The sequence below is a fragment of the Apteryx rowi genome, unplaced genomic scaffold (assembly GCF_003343035.1).
Source record: "Apteryx rowi isolate R43461 unplaced genomic scaffold, aptRow1 scaffold_68, whole genome shotgun sequence".
Lineage (NCBI taxonomy): Eukaryota > Metazoa > Chordata > Aves > Apterygiformes > Apterygidae > Apteryx > Apteryx rowi.
In genome coordinates this window covers 585,067-607,637 of record NW_020450960.1, presented here as the reverse complement: position 1 = coordinate 607,637, position 22,571 = coordinate 585,067, and the positions used below count along the sequence as shown (strand labels likewise).

Below are 22,571 nucleotides of genomic sequence, written 5' to 3'. Positions count from 1 at the left end.
AGTGACCTGGGGGACAAAGTCAGCTTTTAATTAAGTAAAAGCAAAGGACTTAATCCTCTTGCAGAAGCCTATCAGGAACAGGCACTGTTGTTACTAGTGTTCTGCCATGGAATGGTTAAGGAACAAAGCAAAGCTACTGTCCAGAGAGCATCCTGCTTTCTTCTTCCCGCAGATCCAAGGCTTCCACTTGCAATCCTATCAAGAGCAGAGCCAAGCAGCACATCTCTGAATGTAATTGCGTTGGCAGTAATTTGCCTCCTAGGGAAAAGACAATCTTCTTCAAAAGAGCAGAAAGCCTGGGTGAGCTAACGAAAGTGGCATCTTGTAACTTAGCAAGTTTGAAGGAAATTCCACCTCTGCCACTTGTAGTGGGGACAGCACACATCTGGGGGAAGCAGGAGGTGCCACACACAGCTGTTTTGCTGTTGCTGTCTCACTGAGGTAACAGCACAGATACTGCAGATGGAATTAACAGCAGGAGGAAGAGTTGGATCCACCATGCGTTCGCTAGGTTAAGAAGTCTGTGCACAGAGACGCACCACAGTAGTAAATTTTATTTCCACAGAGGGAGCCAGATCAGGCATTCTCCAAGTCTGTCCCAGCTACGCAACCCTTGGCCATTCAGCCATCACACCTCTCTGTATGCGACTTTACTGCACCTGTAAATCGTGCTGATGTGTCAAGCCCACTCTCTGCTGAAGCAGTAAAACCTTCCATCCTTTCCCAAGTTTGTGCGAGTGCCTGGCTGGCTCTGCATATTGTAGCAGGATCATCTGCAAAATGCTTTGTAAATTATGCAGTGGGTTTTTATCAGACAAATGTGAGCAGAAGCATGGGAATGATCACTGACACTGCCCTAGACAAATCAATAGAGTCCAGTGAAACCAAAAATCCATTTCCAGCAGCTTATGAGTCTTCTAATTAAAAAGCGTTCATCATTTTGCAGAGGAAGGGGCCGAGACCTAAGTAAATACTGAAGCTTAGCATAAAATATTAAGAGAATGAGCCTAGATGGAAGATTAAATACTAGGTAGAAATTGCTTTATATCATGGGTTTAGGAATAAAGCCACTTAACCCAGACAACTTCATATTAATGTTAATACAAAAAAATCAGACAAAGAGCATCAAATATACTTCCGGCCTATCTCCATAGCTGGAATGCATGGGGAGTGTGCGTAYGCACACACATGCTTATTTGGTCACTGCTTTAGTCATGCTATGTTCTGCCACGCATGGAAAATGACTTGCCCGTAGTCCGCAAGGGAATCAACATTTGCTGTAGGAGGAAGATCCTACCTGGGGGTGCAATTCAGGACAAATGTTTTAAAGATCATATCAGGATGCCAAACGGGGGCTGCATTTCTTACCCCACCTGCACAAAAGTAACAAAAGCCAAAACCGTCTCCTCTCACCTTTGCTAGTAGTTCCTTCCTTCTCTTCTCAAATCTGGAAGATAGACTCTAATTACTCTTGTCCCAAGACTCCAGACCTGCATTACAGAATTGAGATGCCACTTTCTAATGAAAATACTATTAACATTTCCTGTACGTATCAACACACGTTCTGTTACAAGTAACGATAGTAAAGTGGCACAACATCCAACCCTTGCATCTTCATTGCTCATTCATTCCTTGCATGTGCTCTGAGATGTAGTCAGATCAGCAAATTTGCTTTGACAGATTTCTCACGAACACCGTTGTGCTTTGTGACCCACTCCTGGATTCCCGTTAGAGACAGATTTCCATTCTCAGGGAGCTCTTAGGAGATGACTCTGAGCTGTAACATTAAATTCAGAGCCTGACCCGAAAGGTCCCAAAAGCTGCTTTCCAAGTCAGCCTCACTGAGGATGAAACCGTTGCATGGCTGCAGTGAAGTGAAATGAATCCCATTTTGCCAAGGCCAGACCACAAGAAAACTTCTCTTTGAACTAGAAGTTTTTCCACCCAAAGCTAAAAATGCCTATTTCATTTTCTGCACAGCAGAAAAGCTGCTCACTAATATGATTCATTACAGATCCAAGAGTATAGCTTAAACAAAGTGYGATGGAACCTGGGTGTATAATTATATATGTTTTCCTGTTTTTTTCCTACTCTCCCCCACTTAYTTGCTCATTGTAAGTCTCAGATGCATTAAATCTAGAAGGATTCTTTAATATCATTCAGAGAAGAAAACAAATTGCTTTTTTCCTAATCATGTTAGCATAACAGCTTGAGGACACCATCCCGATCCTCAGACCAGTAAAAAACTTAGAGTGGTTTCAGCTGGCTCTTTTCCTTTTAACAGAGCTCCCGTGATAAATCCTTCTCCCTTTGGGTGTTTTCCTGTTTCCGTTCTCAGTGAGCCGGTTATGCCGCTTGGAGCCAAACTGTCTTCCCGCGGTTGGGGACCAGAATTCTTAGTGATAGCAAAAGAGCCATGTGCTTGCTAGCATGAATCAATAACACCTGCAGTTTCACCCCAAAACATCTATACAGTCATTTATAATTAACACATCTCAGTTGTCTTCCAAAATCAATTCCATTTTTTTCATGGAAATTCATTTGACAAAGTTCATCCACTTTTAACGTGTGTTAATTTTCTCTGCTGAAATATGCATTCATAAAAAAGGCCTTTGAGGAAAGACGACGGTTCCAGGAAACAAGCAGTTGAAGCCGACGGGGGCTGTGTCCCACGAGCAGGCTGAAGGACGGCTCCGAGCAGCAGCTCCTGCACACCCTGCGTGCCCCCGTGCCTTTACGCAGGGGAAGGCTACGCGTAACCGCCACGTAACTCATCCCCTCTTGCCCTGCAGTTTTATCACTGCTCTTTTTCTAGAGCTTCCTTCCTCGTCCCAGTGCTGCTTGCACAGAACCTAACACAGAAACACATCTGGAGCATTTCCCTCTCCCTGCTCCTCGCCCTTCTCAATTTACATCTCCCCTGCATGTTTTGCTAGAATCTCTCTTCAGGCCTCAGGGCTCACTCTTCCCAGACTTTTTTTTAAACTTACAACATTGTAGTCAAATTTTACAAACCATATGTCATGAGAAATATTAATTGTACACCCAGCCAGAGTCATTACTTTCCTCTCTCTGTGAGCAGTATAAGGAGTTTGCACATGGCACATTAACAGCAGAAAGGACAGACTTAGCCTTAAAAATGCTCCTCTCTGCTCCCTCCATCTTATTTGGGGGAGGGGTTGCTCAACAGGCCATCAGAAAGACCCCAGCATTAACTGCTCCATCCACCCCTTGACAAAGTGCAAGATGAGACAAACCACAGACAAAAGCAAAGTCATTAAATGCTTTTTTCATGTATAAAAGTCCATCATCACTTCTCTCAGCGATTGTAAATCATTTCCCTTTGTAGCAGACTTTCACAAATATRCTGGTTTTCTCAAAACCAAACAGCTGAATCCACAAGTCCTCAGATGCCCTGTGGCTGGTTTCCTTGACCCTGCGTGGGACACCCAAAGCACTGGCTCAGTCTCCTTGACTGTCATTACAGTAGCTTCCACTGGGAAGGTSGAGCAGCTCTTCACACCTTGTGCAATGCTTTGCTTATCACTTACTGGAAACCTTTTACTCAGCAATGAAACACGCAGCCACCCCAGAGGTTGCTTCACAGAGTAAAGCAGCAGTGCACAACAGTGAGGGTAAACACTAAAACAAGCGATCTCATTCCGACCTGAAAGCGCAGGTCTCTATGCAGAGCCCTTTGTGCATGGCGTACACTGACCTTATTTCCAGGAGCACAAAGAATAAATGTGTCTCTTCCTGTGATTAATGTAATATGAGGCCGCATTAAAGGTGCACACCAGCCCCTTCCAAGCACTAGAGGGAAGAAGCCCTTTGGTCATGACTACACAGGTCACTAGTAAATAGCACTGCATCAACATCAATTTCTTGTGTCTTTACAAATTCAGTTTCTGTTATTATCGGTCGTAAAAAATATGAAATTGTTCTCACTGCCATTTCTCACAGGAGCTACTACTACGTATTTCAGCTACTGCGGACCCCTCCCGGACCAGGCTGCCGTAGCCTGCCTCCCATCCACCTTAATTCCATTATCAAGCTGAACAACTGTTCATTACATTCCAAACATTTGATGGGAATGTAAGAGGGGATGTGCTTCGTGCCAGCACAGCACGAGCGACAGGGTAGCAGGCACCAAGGAAGAACACCAAGGGGTTTGTGCAGAGGTCCGCGAGTCTCCCAACCACCAGCTCACCGAAAGGCGCGGGGCTGAGCCGCTTTCCCCTTTGCTCTGGGGAGGATGTCACCCATGCTTTCACACCAGCAAGCTGGAGTGCCGGGGGCCCTCATCCTGTGGATGGTACAAATGTGTCACATTTGCTACCCTTACAGCAAATGTACTCCAAAGGAAACTAGAAGATATACCTTCATGCCTGTTCCTTGCACAGGCTCCTGGAGTCTGACAGCCCTCACACCCTCCCCAGCTCCTAGGCCATGCGAAACAGCCCGAGTTCGGCTGCCAGCTACCAGCAATTGCAGTGACTACTCCAGTGAGGACCTGCAAGGGCAGGCACTGGTTCAGGGGAGCTGAAGAGGTCTCACCTCTGCTCAGCACTGCCGGCCCCAAACTCCACAGGAGCAGCTGTTCCGCCAAACTCTTGAACTCTGTTAATGACTACCGCTGCTGGGGCAATTTCCACAAGGTTCAAATCCTTTGAACAGCAAATTGGGCTAGGAGGGAAGCCACAAGAGATCAATTTGTTTCCACACAGGGAAGTCATCTTCTGGACTCTGACTCACCTTCCTGACTCACCTTCCAGGCTTTTGCACTGATCCACAGCTAAGAGCTGAGCTGCTCCTCATTAACACTGGTACTAGTCGTGAAATACCCCCAGTCCATGCATCACTAAATAACCAGCTTCTGGAGTCTTCTCAAGGAAGGTGAAGGAAAAAAAGGCAGTAACTTGAGTGCTCAGTTATTCAAGGACATTACCAGTCTCCAGAGAGCCATTTTTTCTGCTCAGATAAGCACATCATTTAATGTGCTTTCTTTACAAGATGATCAAGCAGCTACTGTGGCAGCACCCGCTCCCTGTGGAGCCGAGGGGGTGCAAGACAGGCGGGTGATGCCTTCTCCCTTGCTTGGGCTTTGCTGCTGCTGCAAGATGCTGGCAGCATTGCCCACCACAGGCTGCAGCCCGCTCACCGGATTGCCAGTGCTTTCCTCTCCCTGACCAGCTCCTCATCATCTCCCAGTACAAAACAGCAGCAAAAGATCTACTCAACCCTGGGCATAACACAGGTGTTTTGTCAGAAGATGCAAAGTGGGTCCTGGAAGACTAGGGCTGCTCAGTTTGGACCAAGGATTGATGAACTCCATAAAATGACTAACAGTGTGGAGAAGAGAGAGCCTTTATTCACCGTTTCACAAAATACAAGGATGAAGGTGCAGCTAATGCAATTATCAAGCAGCAGGCTTGAAACAACAAACTCACTTTTTCCATTTAGCTTATAGTTAAATTAAATACCAGTTACAGACTTCAGAGCCTCTCCTACCTCAGACATAGCCCATCACTGCAGTAAGCATCATTCCCTGATGCTCTGCAATTGCTTGCTTTTCTGAACAGAAAGATCAGCATCAGTGCTAGGACCCTGGGAGGAGAGCTGTCGAGAAGTGCATGCAGACAAGGACAAGTTGCCCAAAAAGTGACAGGGCACCTTGTAAAAAACATATTGATAGAACAAAGTTTCAATGGTATCTATCCTGAGCTGGTGAAAGAGCTTGTCAACAAATGTCCTTGGGTAATAGAGGCTCTCCTGTTTTCCCCTTACATGCTGGGTTTGCAATCTTGCCTTGTCTTATTGCAAAAACTGTAATCAATATTTTGCAGGCAGTGAACAATACTGTTAGAGCCCCACTGTGAGGAAGAGACAGAAATCTTGTCCAATCTCTGTGCCTGTGCAAGAGCGACAAAGTCACGTAAGAGAGAGATCAATATGAGCGCTGGATCTCCAGCTCCCCTTATCTCAGTACCTTAACTGCCAAAATGGATATTTCAGGCTGTGCCACTCTGGAGAGAATTCAAAATTAGTTTTTCTTCTACAATAAGGTTTTTTCTTTTAATAACTGGTTTTCAATAATACTTTTCAACAGTCTGTAGTCCAAGATGTTCCCAGCATCTCCGAAACCTTTAGGATAATGCTACTCTATAATTTTTGCCCTTGTTATATAATTTGAAGAGCACTGAAATGAAAACCTATGTCCAGAGGCTAGATCTTTGTGCATCTCCAACAACGACCTCTTAATAGTGGAAATTAAATTGAATGATTTAGCCTAGAAGAAAATTAAATACCCAAGCATATTTAGTAAGGTAGTCTTCAAACATCTAGAGGAACACATTTGCTCAAATTCAGTGCAACAGCATTACTGAAAAGAAGCCCATTATTATTTATGCAGGAATTTTCCTCAAGGACAGACGAAAGCAGATACATCCACTGAGCCAACTGCAATTTACTGYTGTCTTTTTCAGTTCCCTAATGCATCTACCAGATTATTCCTATGCAAAGGACTGACTGACTTGTATCTCCAGTACACTCTACTCCTGCCAAGTGCATTATCCCATGCAAAGATCCCTTGGCTGTGGGCAAGATATTTATCCCTTCTCCTGTATTTCAGCAGAATAACCAGTATGGCCATCTAGAAGCCAGGTATCTATAACCTTAAGCTTGACAAGAATTTTGCAAACGAATTGTGATGCTTGTAATTTTCTGAGTAGTTTGTTCTAAAATTAAGTGTCACAGGGTAATTTGTGTCCGACTCTGCCACAATTTCCATAGCCATAATTATTTCAGACACACTGTGATACAGCAATATAATATACAATCCAGAATAATAAATATCCCCAAGCTTGATCATTACTCCAAAAAAAAAAAGGGACTGAAGAGAAAGCATATTTTATACAGGTATTTTGTATGTGCAATTGATGGAAAGGGGCAGCTACCATAAGGCATTATGGGTTCCATGGAGGCTGCTAATGGGAGGATGGAGGGGGATATTCAAAATTCATTCAGTACAAAGCTCTCCAGGTCTTGTAAATCATTGCTTTGCTCAGGTCACAAAGATGCTGCAAGTATATTCTGCTGAAAGACAAGACCCAGAAGGAGAAAAGTGACATGGCCTGTGCATCTAAAAAAAGCCAAAACAATTCAGAAAGGAAGCTGAAGTATAAGTTTCCTCACCAGTTATTCCTTCAGCAGCAGCCATAGATTTACTGAGGGAAGCGGAAAATGGTAACCTCTTCCTCACCCCTTCCACCTGATGGGTGGTCCTCGTTTCACATCCCATTACCACTGTGCGCCCSCAACCACAGGCACGGTGCGCCTGGCTCCAGCCCGATGAGCGCTACCAAATCTGTGCATCAGCACCGTCCCCATGAGGGCCATGCGTATCAGCACAGGATGCCAGTGACTGCATCAGGGATGAAAGCAAAACCTAGTGTTTCGTGCAACTCGCAGGATCCCAGGAGAAAAAATAAATTTATTATGCATAATACTCCAGCATCAGTCAGAAGATAAAATAAACTCCAGAAGCACATACAGGTTTGTAAGCTAATGTATAAAAGATGAAACAAATCAAAAGCCCCAAGCACTGTACATTTGGATCCCTCTTTTTTGTATTTAAATGGAAAAGCAGAACTGAGGCTTCAGGAGGTATCTTTGCACTAAATGACAAAATATCATTTTTTTTAGTCTAAATTTCTCTAATTTTCAATTGGAATATTTATATTCCATCTCCAGATACTGTAGTGGCATGATGCCTTGATGGAACACACGCAACACTCAGGAAAGCATCTTGCAAATACCACTTCCCACTCACATCCCGAGCTTTTGCTCAAAAAGAGCAAGCCCTGGCCATGCAAAGCACATATGCATGAGCTGGAAAAGAGACATGTCAAGCGCTATGCTGTATCAAGGTCTGGATGCCTTTTTACATTAGGAAGCATATAAGAAGATGTGATAATAGGGTCTTATCAATCATATGCCCTGAACGACTCACTTCCCTGGGACCTGGGAGTCCTGTACCCTGTCTCAGGATGCAGCAAGCACACACATTCAAGCAAGAAAGACTGGTGCACTGATGGTGCAATTTCCAGGTAAAGGCAGTAAACACCACAGCAGTGGCAATACTCTGGGGAAGAMGACAACAAGGGAAGAGGAAGAGGCGCCRAAGTCCCCTTCAGCTGAAATCTCTGGCTCTCTAGCTTTTCCCAAGACCAGACAGCCAAGAAAGATGACCTGTGCCCTTCCTGTTCCCCAAGACACATTTCCCTTTACAGCTGTGGGCCAAGGCATGCTGGGTTAAGGTGTAACCCAATCTAGCCTCCACTTTATACCAGCAGTCTATATACGTGCTGCTTCTGTTTCTGCCATTAGAAGGGTTTTTTTGCTGCTATTTGCCATTTTAATGCCCACAGTACTTTCAGCTAGCATCCATTAGAGGAGCTCTCAATTTCCAAGAACAGCTTCCAGAAGGAGATAACCTGCTCAGAAAGTCTCCAGCTCAAATTGTCTTCAAACGCTTTCCTTTATTTTTCTCTGTTACCAGGCAAATTCAAGTGACCTACTCCTACAATAATGTGAAGGACTCCAAGCCAGCTTGATGCATTGCACTGCCATCCCGAAGGCTCCTCCCAAGCTCCAGCGAGCAGGACCTTYGCCTGCACCTAGAGGCTGTACTTGCAGGCACCTCTGAGCCTCCAGCCACAGGAGCAGCGTCACTGACTGCACGTTCGTAACAGCAGAGAGCTGCTGATGTGCAAGGCCAACAAACAGCCCTTGAGAGTTACAAGGACGCAAGCCTGGCTTACAGTCTACTGTCATCAAGAGAAAGAAGGTGTCAGTGGCTCTCAGGGCCAGGCCATTGCTTTGTGCTTTTTAAATTCATGTTTCCATATTATCTGTACAAGGAAACATTCTTGCCTCTGGCGGGTACCGATCGAGCCTGGAAGGTAATGTCCTGGAGGGGAGAGCGCCGTGATTTACTGCTGCTCTTCGAGCAGGAGTGCCCCCTCGCCCGACCCCGGAGGGAGCGTTTCCCTTTGCCGTACCCGCTGCCRTCGGCAAGGTGCTCTCCTTGCCCGGCCCCCCGCAGGGCAGGGCAGGGCCGGGCCGGACCGCGTCCAGCCTGCGGTCTCGCCACCAGCACCGGCTCTCCGCACACTGCATCGCCAGGCAGTGAAACGTGATCCGGCAGGCGTGGGCCAAAAGAGACGTGTAAAGTTTGCGCCAGCTTTATGTCTGCTGGGCAGGGCAAGCCGTAACCAAGTTACAGTACCCGGACAGGCAGTACCGCTCTCACACAAAGTCCACCAGCACTGTTACCCGTACAAATTACCTTATCAAAACTATTTGATCCAGAAGAGTGACTGCCTGCTTTGCATTACCAACCCACAGCTTCTGCGCTCTGGTGCTCAGAATCGCAAAGCCGAAGCTGCTGGACCTGCTGCCTGACCACTGCTCCGCCCCAGCTCCTGCCTTCGGCGCAGCCCGCTCTCCACCTCCAACTCTATTGGCCTCTCTGCAGCGGACACAGGGACTGTACGATTTAATTTCTATTTCCCAAAGAAGGGAAGAGACATAACTGCTGCCTCCTGATGCAAGCAAATTAGGTGCTAAATCCACTCTTTCTTGGAAGTCTCAATGGACAACTGTAAAGCTAGCAGGTCAGGCGTCACAACGATCTCTTTCCCCACGTTCATCTTGCGACGCTCAGTAGCAAAAGGCAAGCRGAAAAAGGGGAGGTACAATGGAACACAAATGAAAAGACTGCTTTTTTAAAAAGCAAACACATTCCCTATTTTAGCACTTCCCTTTGGAAATTAAAGATCAAGGACTTTGACTGAAATCTTTTTCACAGAAAAAGCTCATTTTTAATTTGCTCAAAATGCTGACCAAGTTTACATCTAAGGAATGCCTGGCAGTGATGAAGAAACTGCTCTTATTTCAAAGTATTTAAAGCTGTGTTTTTCTCAGTAAAACTATTATTCACAATAGGTGGGATGATCTTTTTGAAGGCATTGCTTATCCATTTGTTCACCTACTATTCAAGAAGCCAAACACAGGAAAGGTAATATTGACTTTCCTGAGGCATCTGTAGCAAGGCACAATCTACTAAGAGAGAAATGTTCTCACTGTTCATTGAGGCTAGGACAGGAAGTTATAAGCTTAAATTACTGCATGGGAGATTTACGTTAGACATTAGGAGAACCTTTCAAACAAGAAGGAAAGTAAGATGCTGGAACAGACTGCCTGGGAAGGCAGTAAAATCTCCATCATTGGAGGGCTTTAAGAAGAGGATAAACAAACACCTGTCAGAAGCAATTTCAAGGAGGACTGATCTTGCATCAGGGTAGAGAAAGGCACTGTGTAACCTCACCAGGCCCTTCCCTTGCTCTCCAGCGATTGCATTTTAGATCTTCTTTACACACGAGAACACGAGGGAGCCTCGCTCGACTTAATCACTTTGTCTCCCCCTAACACGCCCATGTGGCAGCAAGCTCCAACAGGCTGGACAGCAAGAGGCGGCTGAGAGGCCGTGCAAACCAAAGTCCTGTCCCTTGGCAAAAGGGGGGATGTTGGAGAGCTGTGGTCCCTGCGCAGAGCCCTGGGCGCAGGATTTCCCCAGGCCTGGGGACGGCAGCAGCATCCGAGCGAGACCTAAGCCATGCCTAACAGATGACAGAATAGAAGGAAACAGACTGGTTGAGTTTCTCTTTGCACTGGCACATTTCTGTAAGGAATTATAAGATTAGGGGAAACCTGAAAATGGGTTACTGAAATCACAGTAGTGAAGGGCCACCTCAGGAACCAGACTGTGTTGTCATGGATCTTGTCTCATCATTAACAGCAACAATTATAAGCTGTCATAAAACGTAATTATACTACGCATGCTGTTAGATTCTTCAGGCAATTACAGCCATTAATAATACACCCTAGCCTAATCAGCTGAGGAGACTTACAATCCAGTTTCCTCCATTTTTCAGCAGGCTACTGATGAATCCAATAATAGATCAAATAAGCTATTTATTGCCCACTGCACAGCTTTGAGCATGCATTAGATTTGGTATCACTGATAGCTACCATTAGCAAGGAGTGTCTTCTTATAATGACTAGTGACCTGTGACTTCCACCTCATCTGTAAGTTTTTGAGAACAGCAGCAGTGTCAGCTGCTTGGCCTTGTAAAGCCCCCAAATCCCTTCACGCAGAATTTGTCAGGGATGAACGCAGTATGGACTGCAGAAGGTCCACTCGGCCAAGCAGACACTCCTATAGAAACACAGCCCACATCTGCAGGCTTCCAGTAACCACCTCACATGCTAAACCCCTCTCCAGAGCTTGCCTTAGAGCTCCCTGGAAATGCTCCCCTACAAGATTTGCCTCCAGCCCTCAGAAAGTCTATTTTCCATGTAAGCAAACAGGCAGAGCAGTTGAAATTATTTGTGCAAGAGAATAATGTACACATGAGAGCTTGGTCAGGAATACACTACATAGTGGGAAGAAATGTGCAAGTCTGCTCAGCCGAATCTGGTAACTCTTCCTGGTTTATCACAAATATACAGAAATAGGGGTGGGAAGAGAAAAGATATCTGCAACAGCAACTCCATTCCCCTCTCTATCCTGGAAGTCCTTTTTTCCAGGAGAGTCTAGGAGACCAGCATGCTTTATGAGCAAAGATGGAAAAGAACAAATGTGAGGGCCATTATTTTCTTTAGTTTTCTTCCTAAGTAAGTGAGATGCACTAAATTTTCCTTGTGGTCTGTCCACGACATGTTGAATCTGACACACTGCTCAAAAATTCACTCAGCAATGCAGAAGAGGGGAGAACTTATTTCATCCCTATTTGCAAACTGCCACTGTGGACACTGGCAGCTCTCTTCATGTCTAGAGGCTGCCACGAACAGCAAGTTGCTGATGTGACTTGTGTGAGGATCTCCTTCCTTGAAAAGCAGCAAAACTCAGTGCTTAGTGCAAGAAAAGAAAAATGAATGCATGTATTTCTCTGAACTGCCATCTGGACTGTAAAATTGAACCAGTGCAAGCCAATGACGGACCTGAGCACTCGCATGCAATTGAAGGATCACACCTAAAGACAGACCCTGTTCAGTGAGAAAGTGCAAGGCTGGCACAGTAGCTCACTGAATAAGTTAAACAAATACAGGAAGGAAACTGGGGACTCTCTTGCTTAAACAGTTTAGCAGCTCCCCATCAAAACCCTTGGCASGTGGCTCTGAGCCCAAGGTAGACAAGAGTGTATTTTTAAAGCTGCAGATCTCTTCTGGAAGAATAGCACGCCCATCCTCGGGAAGGTCCAAGTACCACCCTCAGTCCCGCAAAGCAAGTTTTAAGTACACTGGTGCATTTCAGACACCATGCTGTGAGGGGAACCCTGCTGTCTGGGCTAACATTCACACTACGGATATCTGCAAATATCTTGCAAAGATTCTGCACCACCTCTGCTGTCAGGCTTGACTGAGAAAATACAGACACACACACACACACACACACACACACACCACCACACACCTTCATTTCAATGGTCTGAGTGCAAAGCGAGTCAATTAGAGCCTGACCTGCTTCCTCGTTATGTTAATGTTAGGTCCATTTCCATACTCATGTCAGAGTGCATTTGGTTTTCACATCATTAATAAACACTGATACTCTTTGCCACAGCAGCACACTCTCATGTTCGCCTTGGTCTTCGTGTCAGGGATCTCATTCTAGTTATTGTCACCTGCAACATTTGTTCAAGCATTTGATTTAACACGAGTGCTTGTCAGCATCTCTTAACTAGGCGACCTCCGGCCCTCGCGCCAGGAGGTGCCAACGCTGCGCTGCGGGCTGGGCGGCAGGCGACGGCAGAAGCAAGGCTTGGCTCTCCCCGGCCAGGTGACTCTTGGCTTCGTTTTCCACGTGCTAAAGGAAAGAATACTAGTGAAGGGGGCAAGGAGGGGTGAGCGGCAGGATGGAGCTAACGGATAAGCTAACCGCCTGCTTTACCTGGTCTGCTTACGCCGCACCTTCTCTCCCAGGCAGCTCCGCTCGACGCCGGCAGTCCCACCCACCCCGCGGCGGCGGCACAGCGGGATGGAGGCCTGCGGTCCGAGCTGCCCTTGCCCACCCCGCTCGCTCGGTGCCGAGGCAGGGAAGCATCGTGAGCTGCACTGCGCCGCCGTGCYGGACTGCTCAGCACGGCCAGCCACCCGAGGAGTCCGATCTAACCCTCTCTGCCAACACTAAATCCACTTTAAAGCAAATTTTAAAAATCCTGACAAAGCACTAGAAACTGTATTTCCTTCCTAAAATTGGTTTCGGCAATATCCCTGTGTAGGCAAGGGATACAGCCCACTAATTAGATCACAGTCTGCTGGAAGAAGTGCTGCCAAGCAGCCGCTGACCCCAGCCCAGSGAGAGCGGTGCAGGGGGTATCGCTCCAGCCCCGGCACAGCCTGGCAGAATGGTAACACAGAGTCAGCTCCCACCACTGCTGTCAAAACTACAGGGAAATAAATTGAAAAGRAAACTTAGCTACAGCACAAATTTACGTTTCTGTCAAACAAAAGTGGCTGACAGCTATTTTTGGAAATGGTCTCCATCATATTAATTCAACGTCTGGTTGAAGTTGTCTTATTTGCAAGAGATCTGGCTGGTAAATATTAACCTTGGGCTTTGTTGAAATTCTCCTTGCAGATATTACAAGGGATTGGATGGAGAAGACGAAGCAGAAAGAGACAACTTCACAGCAAATGTCAGGCAGATCCTCCACATTAGTGTTTCATTTACACAGAAGCTATTGCAATACACTGCAAAGTAAATGGCATGACGGGGCCACAGCTCACATCTTGTAAAATTAAGGGTAAAAGGACATCAATGCTGAGAAGCCTACTAAAAATAAAATAGGGACGGACAGATGATCGTCCACAGTGCAATAGGACCTTTCACTTGCCCACTATGCATCTGCTGAAATAGGTTTTAAGACCACAGTAAGCACAAACCAGCATCTGGCTATAGATATACATTAGACAAGAAAAGCAGTATAAACGTATTTACAGTGACAGAACCTCTCCTCTTATTTGAGAGAAGATGTTAAACAGATGCTAAAGCTGTTCAGTTCCACCCTGGAGATGGCTGCATTTCAGTGACTGGTGAAATGATTCATCAGAAACGTGCAAACCCATGAACGCCTGTCAGGTACTCTGGGATTTCTTCAGAGAAATAATGCTGTATAGAAAGATGGACAGTAAAAAGGCTTGGCTTTACTGGAGCAGTAATTAGCAATGCCGTAAATCCTATTAGTCTTTTTTACATCTCTCCTAATTTCAGTGTGAGGACACAAATGTTCTCGCAGTAGCAGGATGATCTCAATGTTTAAATCACTATTGCAAGGAAGCCAGCTTTGTGATTTAATTCAAACCCAGATTCACAAGTTCAGGAAGAAATAATGCTATTTTTTCTGGGTTTTTTGCGCTTTTTTTGCCTTTTTTTTTTTTTTAAACAGAGAAGACTTGCATATCTTCCACTATGTGATTAAGTTTTGCTTCCTCCACAATAGCTCAAAATCAAGCACAACCCTGCCTGCTAATCTCCCCATCTCCTTCATTATGCCAAGGACTCCAGCAGCAGTGCTTATTTATAAGAGCATCCAACAACAACACAGTTTTGATCAGTTAGGCATGGATTCAAATTGGCCAAAGGCCTCAAATGCTCTCTTTATCTGGTTAACATGACCTTCAGCAACGGGCAGTAGCTTATCCTTGCAGAGGGGGGCATCAGCATGCCAGCTTAGTGGTTTTAGAGCAGAACCACAAACAATGGTCTCTGGCCATGAAATGACCTGGTAAAACTTTTCTTATTCGTTTCTGCTATTTGATTTCCCTTTGATTTAGGGCTAATAAACTGCACCATGCACTTAGCTCTAAGCACCAGCCAATCACGTAAAGTTACAAAGCCAAAATCAACAAGATCATCATTTCTTCATTCTTACTGAGGCCTTGAGAATGCAGCAGGATATCTTTCCAACCAAAACACTGATTTGGCRGAAGATGTCAGCAGCTTAGCAGCCTTCCACATCTGGAAGGAACACATGAGAAAGCTACGCTTTATCTCTGGAGGCCACTCCAGAAGTTCCAGGCTCCATAGGAGGATGAATGCCAATGGGTACTTGTACTGAAGACGTTCCATGTTCCACAGGCAACATACACTTAGGGGAACCTCAACCAACACCTCGTTGCAATAACCCCTGCCTCTGAGCCCACAGCAGGCTGGTCCTTATCTGTGTGGTAGCATCTTCTGATTCCTGGGGCYAAGGGGCAGGTAATCTCCTGGCCACACTGAACTCCCAGCCCAGCACTTCCCCTGTCTCAACACATGGCCAAACTCAGAGAGCTCCCTCAACACACAGCAACCCACCCAGGCAGTTGGCAGGGCAAACCTGCTATTTATTTCAGACATCAGCACGTCCCATGCTGCAAGTGCAGCCAAAAAGGTGTCAAGGAGAAGCTCAGAGGATAAGAAGGGGGCAAGGAGCTATGAAGCAGAGCCCGAGCTACAACCTGGAGAACACTCAGATGCCCCAAGGTGCCTGATAAATGGTTTGCTCCCCGGGCTTATCCCGCTCTCACCGAAAGTCGTCCTTGGACACAACCTGCAAGGAAGGCAGGAGTAAACAGGTGCCTCTAGCTGCCAGTAAAAAGGGTCATCTGGCAGAGAGTGGAAAGAAACCCATTAAGATTTGGGTTATACAGCTGTCACCATCTCAAAGGCAGGCCCTGCTCAGAGGCACGCTGCGATCAGACAGCACCACGACAGGCGGTGACATCCGGAGACAAACACGGCTCCAGAGCAATCCATCCTCCGCGGTCTCAGCCAAGGCCGGGGAGGGAGTCGGGAGACAGGAGCAGCACAGCCTGGGAAGGCTCGCGGAGGCTGGCTGCCGGGAGGAGCCGGCGAGGCTCTGGCAGAGCGGCAGCGCTGCACGGGCCGACCCTCCACCCGGGCTCTCGGAGCAGCGGAGCGGGCTGCAGCGGCTCGGCCGCCAAGGCAGAGACCCGCCAGCCGCTCGGGGCGAAGCCGTGGGTTGCAGCAGCAGCACAGCTATTGCTCTCGCAGGTGCCAGCATCTCTCGCTCTCTAACGGCAACAAGACTCGCCATCAGGGGCTGCGATCACAAAGCTTGAGAGACAACGAGGATCGAGCAGACTTTCACACTCAGCTGAGCTTTTCCAAGCACCAGTCACAGGACCACAGGACCACAGCACTAGAGTCAGATTTACTGTGCCATCCTCAAAAACCTACCGTATATATTTGCCTCCAGATCAAGGGCTTTTGTCCTTGTTGAAAACTTTTTGCAGCCTTGCATGCTTTCATCAGAAATCTTTTAAAGTTATTCACTTAGTGCTATGCTAATGTGAGGCTTTAAAAAAAAAATTTTTTTTTTCAACTCTTAAAAACTATTTTCTGATATTTGACCAGACATCAGACACTGCTCCACAGAGAGTGACTAATGACCTGCTTTCTGTAAGAGTGGGAAAAAAAACTTAATTATGTCCATTAAATTACTTCAAATATTTTTCCTTAGAGAATATGAATTATTTAAATTCAACACAGAGAAACCTGAAACATTAGCAAAAGCCTTCTGGGACTCACTATGTAAATTCCCACTCCAAACAGATGGGGAAAGCATGGCGAGCTGCCATGCAACCACTGAAGCAATGAACAATACCGAGATTGCAATCCGATAGTTTTAATAAGGTCTTCTTAAGAGGGCACTAAGTGAACAACCTCTACCCACAGCACTGTTAAAGGTTTTCCAGATTTCTAGAGGAAGGTGGGACAGTTGGTACAATTTAAATGTGTAAAGCCTCAAGTAGTTCCTTAAAAACAGACCTGCTTCCTCAGGAAAAGCTCACTGCTGTAATGTGCAAATGCATCTTAAAGGAACCGTAGCTGGTTGGGACTTATTTAGCTAATTTCCTCTCAATAGATTTTCTAACAAGCCAAACTTCTGCCAGCCTGCGTGGCCTTCCAGAGCACAGTTGTGGTYTGAGGGGAGTGCATTTGGGTTATACCTACCGACTGGCTGCTGCCTGAAGCGACAGCCATCTCGCCAGCTTCAGTCTCCACATTGCAAATACCCAGCATAGTGAGCGAACACAGACCAACCCCACAAATAAAAGACCAGTTTTACTGATCTCCTAGGCCCTCTCTAGCCAAGATATAAAAAGGATGCTTTTCCCCCCCACAAAATATTTACAACAGTACAGTTAAAGCTGCTGCAGTCACGCTAGCCTATTTGTAAAAGTCCAAGATATTATTTGGACCACAGGTACCAAGAAGTGTTTTCAGACATGACTTATTTCACAAAGGAAAAAAAACAGCAACAAAAAACCATCTTTTCCTCAAACACATTGCAGCCGGTGATCTGAAGTCTCCTCGCCCTAGAGCAGCTTTCCTACCGGGGCAGTAACACAGACACCTTCCTCCACACACACTGCTAAGTCAGTAATGCAACAGCTGCCAAGTGTGTTTCACCATGGTTAAATAATTAACAACTAATTATATCTTTCCAAGAAAAAAAAAAAAAAGTCATTTGGCACTCATGGTAGGAAGTAACGACTGTTCCTGGGGTACAGAGACACAGATAGGTACACAAGCTTTCTTCAGTACTGCGTGGAGAGCAGTCGCTGCTCGCTCGGAGAAAAGCTGCTAGGTCGTTCTGACATCTAACCCCACACAGAGGCATTTAAGATCATGCTGAGCTGGGATTAGATATTGACCAAAATCTGAACGGGAGAGGGTGCCTGGGGAGGTGGCATTAACCCAGCACGTACTCTCTTATTTCAAAGGCTTACAAACGCTGATTGTAAGGAGCGAGCTAGCCCCGTCTCCTGCACTCTCACTGCTATCACACTTGGCTCATGCCTTCATTCGAAAGCAACACTGAAATGGTCACAGAACCAGATTCATTAAAGTGATACCAGTTAAGATAGAGGTTACATCCATTTTTACAGCTGTCATTAAATGTAACCTTGCAAGCTGTAAAGTCACTGAATTATTAAGTTGTGTCTAAAGCATGACAATGGGGATATTAATGTTCTAGAGTAATTTTATAGTTATAGATAAAGCTGTGGGAAATGCCTGATGGCGTTCTGAGCTTTGGCATGTCTCCTAGTCAACAATGCGCTACAGAGTGATGAAACTGGTAATGCAGCCCATTTACCCAATTGCCACCCTTCAAATTAAGTTTTGGCTGTTAGCCGAGGAAATTGCAACTAACAGAATCATATGGCTGACGAAAGGCAATTCCACTTGTCTGAACCAGCAGCAGGGAGGCAGAAGCAGTCTAGTAGTAACAAAAAATAATACAGACAAAAATTGCAACAGCACATTAATGGCCATTTTTACCTTCGCATGTCCCATCCTTCTCTTCAAAGCCAGGACTGCACGCGCATTTCCCTATAGGGACCAGCCACTCTCCCTCCGCACTGCAGTGCATCCGAGGAGGATTATCCAAGTCCACTTCAGAGTGATTGACACAAGTGCCCTTAACTTCCACCAAAGTCGCAAAGGCCGTTTCTGCCACGGTGTCTGGAAACACTGCCAGGTTCTGCACTGTGGCGAGGCACATCTTGTAATAGACCCGCACGGAAACCAGAGCCACACAGGCACCCACATCCTGGAAGCCCAGGTGGAAGCCTTTCTTGCTCAGGTGTCCAATCTCCCTTAGCTCTGTGTTCAGCTTCATCTTACGTTCGCCCAAGTCCCCCTGTGTGAAGCTCTCATCAGCAGCAATGGTGTCAATTTTTGTGTGCTTACTTTCATGGACGCTATGGCCCAGGTCAGAGTCAGACTCAACATAGTACAGATTGAAAGTCTCCTTGCAGGTGCCCATCACACCAGGGATGCTATTGCAGTCCCTCAGGGTGAATTTCAGCTCAATAAAGATTCTTTGGCCATCACGCCTGGCAATCCAGCCTGTCTGCAGCCAGTTGTTCTGGTTTGACTCCATGACATTGCAGACTTGGTACGTACGTATCGGCTTGTAATTCTCATCCACTCCACTGATTTCTTCCCACTGTGAAAAGAACACAAAGAACTGTAACATCTCAAGAACTGCCATTTAGCAAGAACCAGCCTTCCAAGCAGGAACTCATAGTACTCAGATATAAATACCACCACTAAAAGCCTCTCCACCTACAGGCCATTATATCATAGACACTAGAAGTCCTTAATCCACCAAAACCACAGATTGTAATAACACAGCTGTGCTGCAGTACCATCTAACAGCTAAGCTCTTTGCAGAGGTGAATACAGGAAGATACAACCAGAAAGAAGGAGATGACATCAGACCTTCCAAAACAAGGTCTAATACTAAGCCAGAGCCATCGTCTACTGACGAACCAGTCCATTATACCCCACACGTGCCACGGATCTTCATTCCCAGGGAAGGAGCACTTGCACAGCGCTATGACACAGTGGAGCTCATACTGCCAGATGGATCTGGGCCACTCAGAGAAGCAAAAGATGGCTGAGCACATACGAGGCCAGGCACACCATCAACAAGGACAAATATCTTAGTGAACAGCAGCAGCAGCTTCTCTATCAGAAGTTTTGGCTGGAACAGGACAAATACTCTGACTGTAAGTGGAGTGGTGTTTCCCCCAAATTACCAGAAGAGATGCTGATTAGTGAAGTGATGATTCAAGCCTCACAGCCTTAAGGATGACCTGGAAATTTCCCAAAGCAATTCTTTCAGGGGTAAATTTATGCAAGATTGCCAAACACACCCAAAACAGTGTTTGTCCTGCAGGCTAACAGCTGGGAAATGAGGATGACTCCAGGATATATCACTTTCCTTCCCTCTAAATGCTTTGTTTCCTTTCTGGAAAATAAACCCAAAGCAGCAAAGAATACAGCTCTGATTTTTCCAAATTACTCTTTTGGAAAAAAAAAAAAAAAAAAGAATATATAGAGACTGATCATGGCAATGCAAGGACCAGATCAAACAATCCTATGTGAGGTAGAGTGAGGATACTCTTCTTCCAAGCTCCTGATAATCCCATCCTAGTCATAGGGCTCTTCAGAGAGCCCAGTAAATCCCCAAAGAGATAAAGCTGGTATGCAAACTACAAAATAAAGCCTTAATTGACTGGTGTTTATTTGCTTATCATGAGCAAAATTCATTTTGAGGAGGTGTTCCACATTTGTTGTATTGCTAACAATCAATACTTCACCTCCTCACTCTGCTCCCCTGGGTGCCTGGCTCTGATTAACACAACTGCTTGTGTCACGGCAGCACTGTTGTGTCGGGCTGTCAGCCCACATCTGAATCAAGGAGATGCACCGTGGCTTCCCAGCCCCCTCCACCATTTCAGTGCAAGCAGGATTTTCATTTGCGCAACTTTTTAATACTGCTGAGCAGTGAAAGGCAGACGCTCTTTAGACTAGCAACGCAGATGAGACTGCAGCTCTCCCAAAATCCAGCACACCGGACACTCTCCAAAGGTCCCAAGTGCCTCGACCCCACCACACACCTCCGCAGCTATGGCCCTCCTGAAGACCTTCCTGCACGTGCAGACAGCCTGGGGGCACCGCGTGGTTCACAGTGTTTTTTGTCTGTTCCACCACAAGCTGTGGTGACAAAGGGCAAGGGACAGATTGGAGATCCAGTACAGGAAAGGATAGTCCTGTGTTTGCTCTTACCCCATTTGATGGATGCGAGGTCCAGCCCAGCTCTGCTTGTGATTCCTTTGAATCCAGCAAGACAACTGCAGGGAAGACAACACATTAGAAAGCAAATTAATTGACCTGGGGTCCATCTCAAGACCTGTGGCATCCACAGCAAATATTCACCTTGAGACAACCCCCCGGCCTATCAGTTAAGAAGCTGTGTGCCCCACAGGGCAACCCTTACTGGCACCCTCTGAACGAGAAGTCGCAACCCAGCATGAGCCAGCTGACACCCTCCACAGCTTCACCCATAATCACTTTGTTAGAGTTAACATTCAAGCTTGAAAAACATTTAACAGGAGTCACRCCAGACGGTTCTGTTCTGCAAATTCTGAGCAGACGTAGCAGCTACACAATTATCGGCCTAACCTAACGAGGGTGGCTTCCCGGGACAGGCAGGAGGGAGCTGCCCCAAGGGCTGTGCCAGACAACCCCTCCAACACCACAAGTGAAAACTGCAACCCTACCGTGCCTGTAACGTGCATATCTCCTATACCTTTCAGTTCCAATTTTTAAGACAAGAATTTCCTTGAAATACTCTATGTCCTAGCTTATAAATAAGTATTTTTCTACCGGACAGCTAATTCTCTGTTCAGTAGGAAGGTGTGTTTTTCTTGAATTCTCAGGTTCATAATCTCTTTACAGCTAGTAAAATGAAGCACTCACTAACCGGCAAGTTGTGCCTTGTCTCAGATTTGATACACCAGATAACGTCAGTGAGCTGACGGCAAGTCCTTTGCCATTTGTTTTACAAACAAATGAGCAGTCCAGAGCACTTATTGTTAGTGGTAAAGAACAACAGTTCTTTCTGTCACATCCTCTACACATGCACAGATATTTGGGATTTTTAATATTTTCCCCTGTTGCAAACAAAAAAGAAAACATCCAACAAATTGTTATAAATCAGGCAGAACGACACCACCTCGTCTGAAGGGATTTGCAGAGGCGCTGTCGTGACGAGCGCCTTGGTGCCGAACATCGCACTGCGACCAGCTTTAACGCGGCTCCCCGGGGCAGCGGCGGATCGGGGCTGGCGCCGGTGCCCATGGAGCAGCGCTGTCCCGCTCCCTGCGGCCAGGCTGCGACGCCTGGGCCCAGCCCGGCCAGCAGTAACGCTGCCTTGGAAACAYTCCGCGGTTTTCTAACAGCGCAGCAACTCGCTTCTCCTCGTGCCGCCGAGGCTCACGCGGACCAAAGAAACAGGAACTTTTGGCACGTTAGCGCCCAGCAGGCCGCGACGCCTGCCTCCCTCCGAGGCCTCGCGGGCCTCGTCCGCGCCCCGGGGGCGACGTCCCCGCGGCGCCTGACCACGGCGTCCCCGTGCCACCGGCCCGCGAGCAGCAGCGGACCTGCACCTGCGAGAGAGGCAAACGYGCCCGCGATCCCATGTGAGGATTCGCAGCAAAACTAACCCAGCTCAGAAGTTAATCCAGCCCGAAAAGCGACACCGGAGCCACCTGCGCTTCCACCGCTACGACAAAGCTTGCTTTCCCGGTCCGAGCGCTACGCGCGAGCCTTTTGTCGGAAGAGACAGTTACCGCTAAAAACAGAAACGGTCGTTTTCGACACCCGCTTCCGAGCGCAGCGGCTGCCCAGCGCCCGAGCCGGCGCTGGGGGGACGCCGGGCTGCAGCCTCCCGGGGACGGGCGGCGCGGCCGGGCACCGGGGATGGGGGGCACCGGCGGCGGCRGGGGGGGGCACCGGGGATGCCGCTGTGCCCACCCGGCTCCCGGGTCCCACACTTCCCACAGCCCCGGGACTCTCGGCGCCCGCCTCGGCTCCGGTACCGACGCTGCCCCGCTGCCCCCCCCGCCCCGGTCGCGGCCCCGGC

At 47.1% G+C, this 22,571-nt stretch overlaps 1 protein-coding gene across 1 annotated transcript in view; it reads right to left on the bottom strand.

The window, feature by feature from the left end:
- The window catches only part of EPHA10 (EPH receptor A10), a 71,459-nt gene extending 49,231 nt beyond the window's left edge, over positions 1–22,228 (bottom strand). Inside the window, exons 1-3 of the mRNA XM_026085933.1 lie at positions 22,153–22,228; positions 20,714–20,778; positions 18,416–19,085 (exon numbers count right to left, since the gene is read on the bottom strand). Of these exons, the coding sequence (XP_025941718.1) occupies positions 18,416–19,019 (604 nt within the window). The 5' untranslated portion in view covers positions 19,020–19,085; positions 20,714–20,778; positions 22,153–22,228. The remainder of the gene's footprint in view (positions 1–18,415; positions 19,086–20,713; positions 20,779–22,152) is intronic.
- Positions 22,229–22,571: the final 343 nt, after the last annotated feature.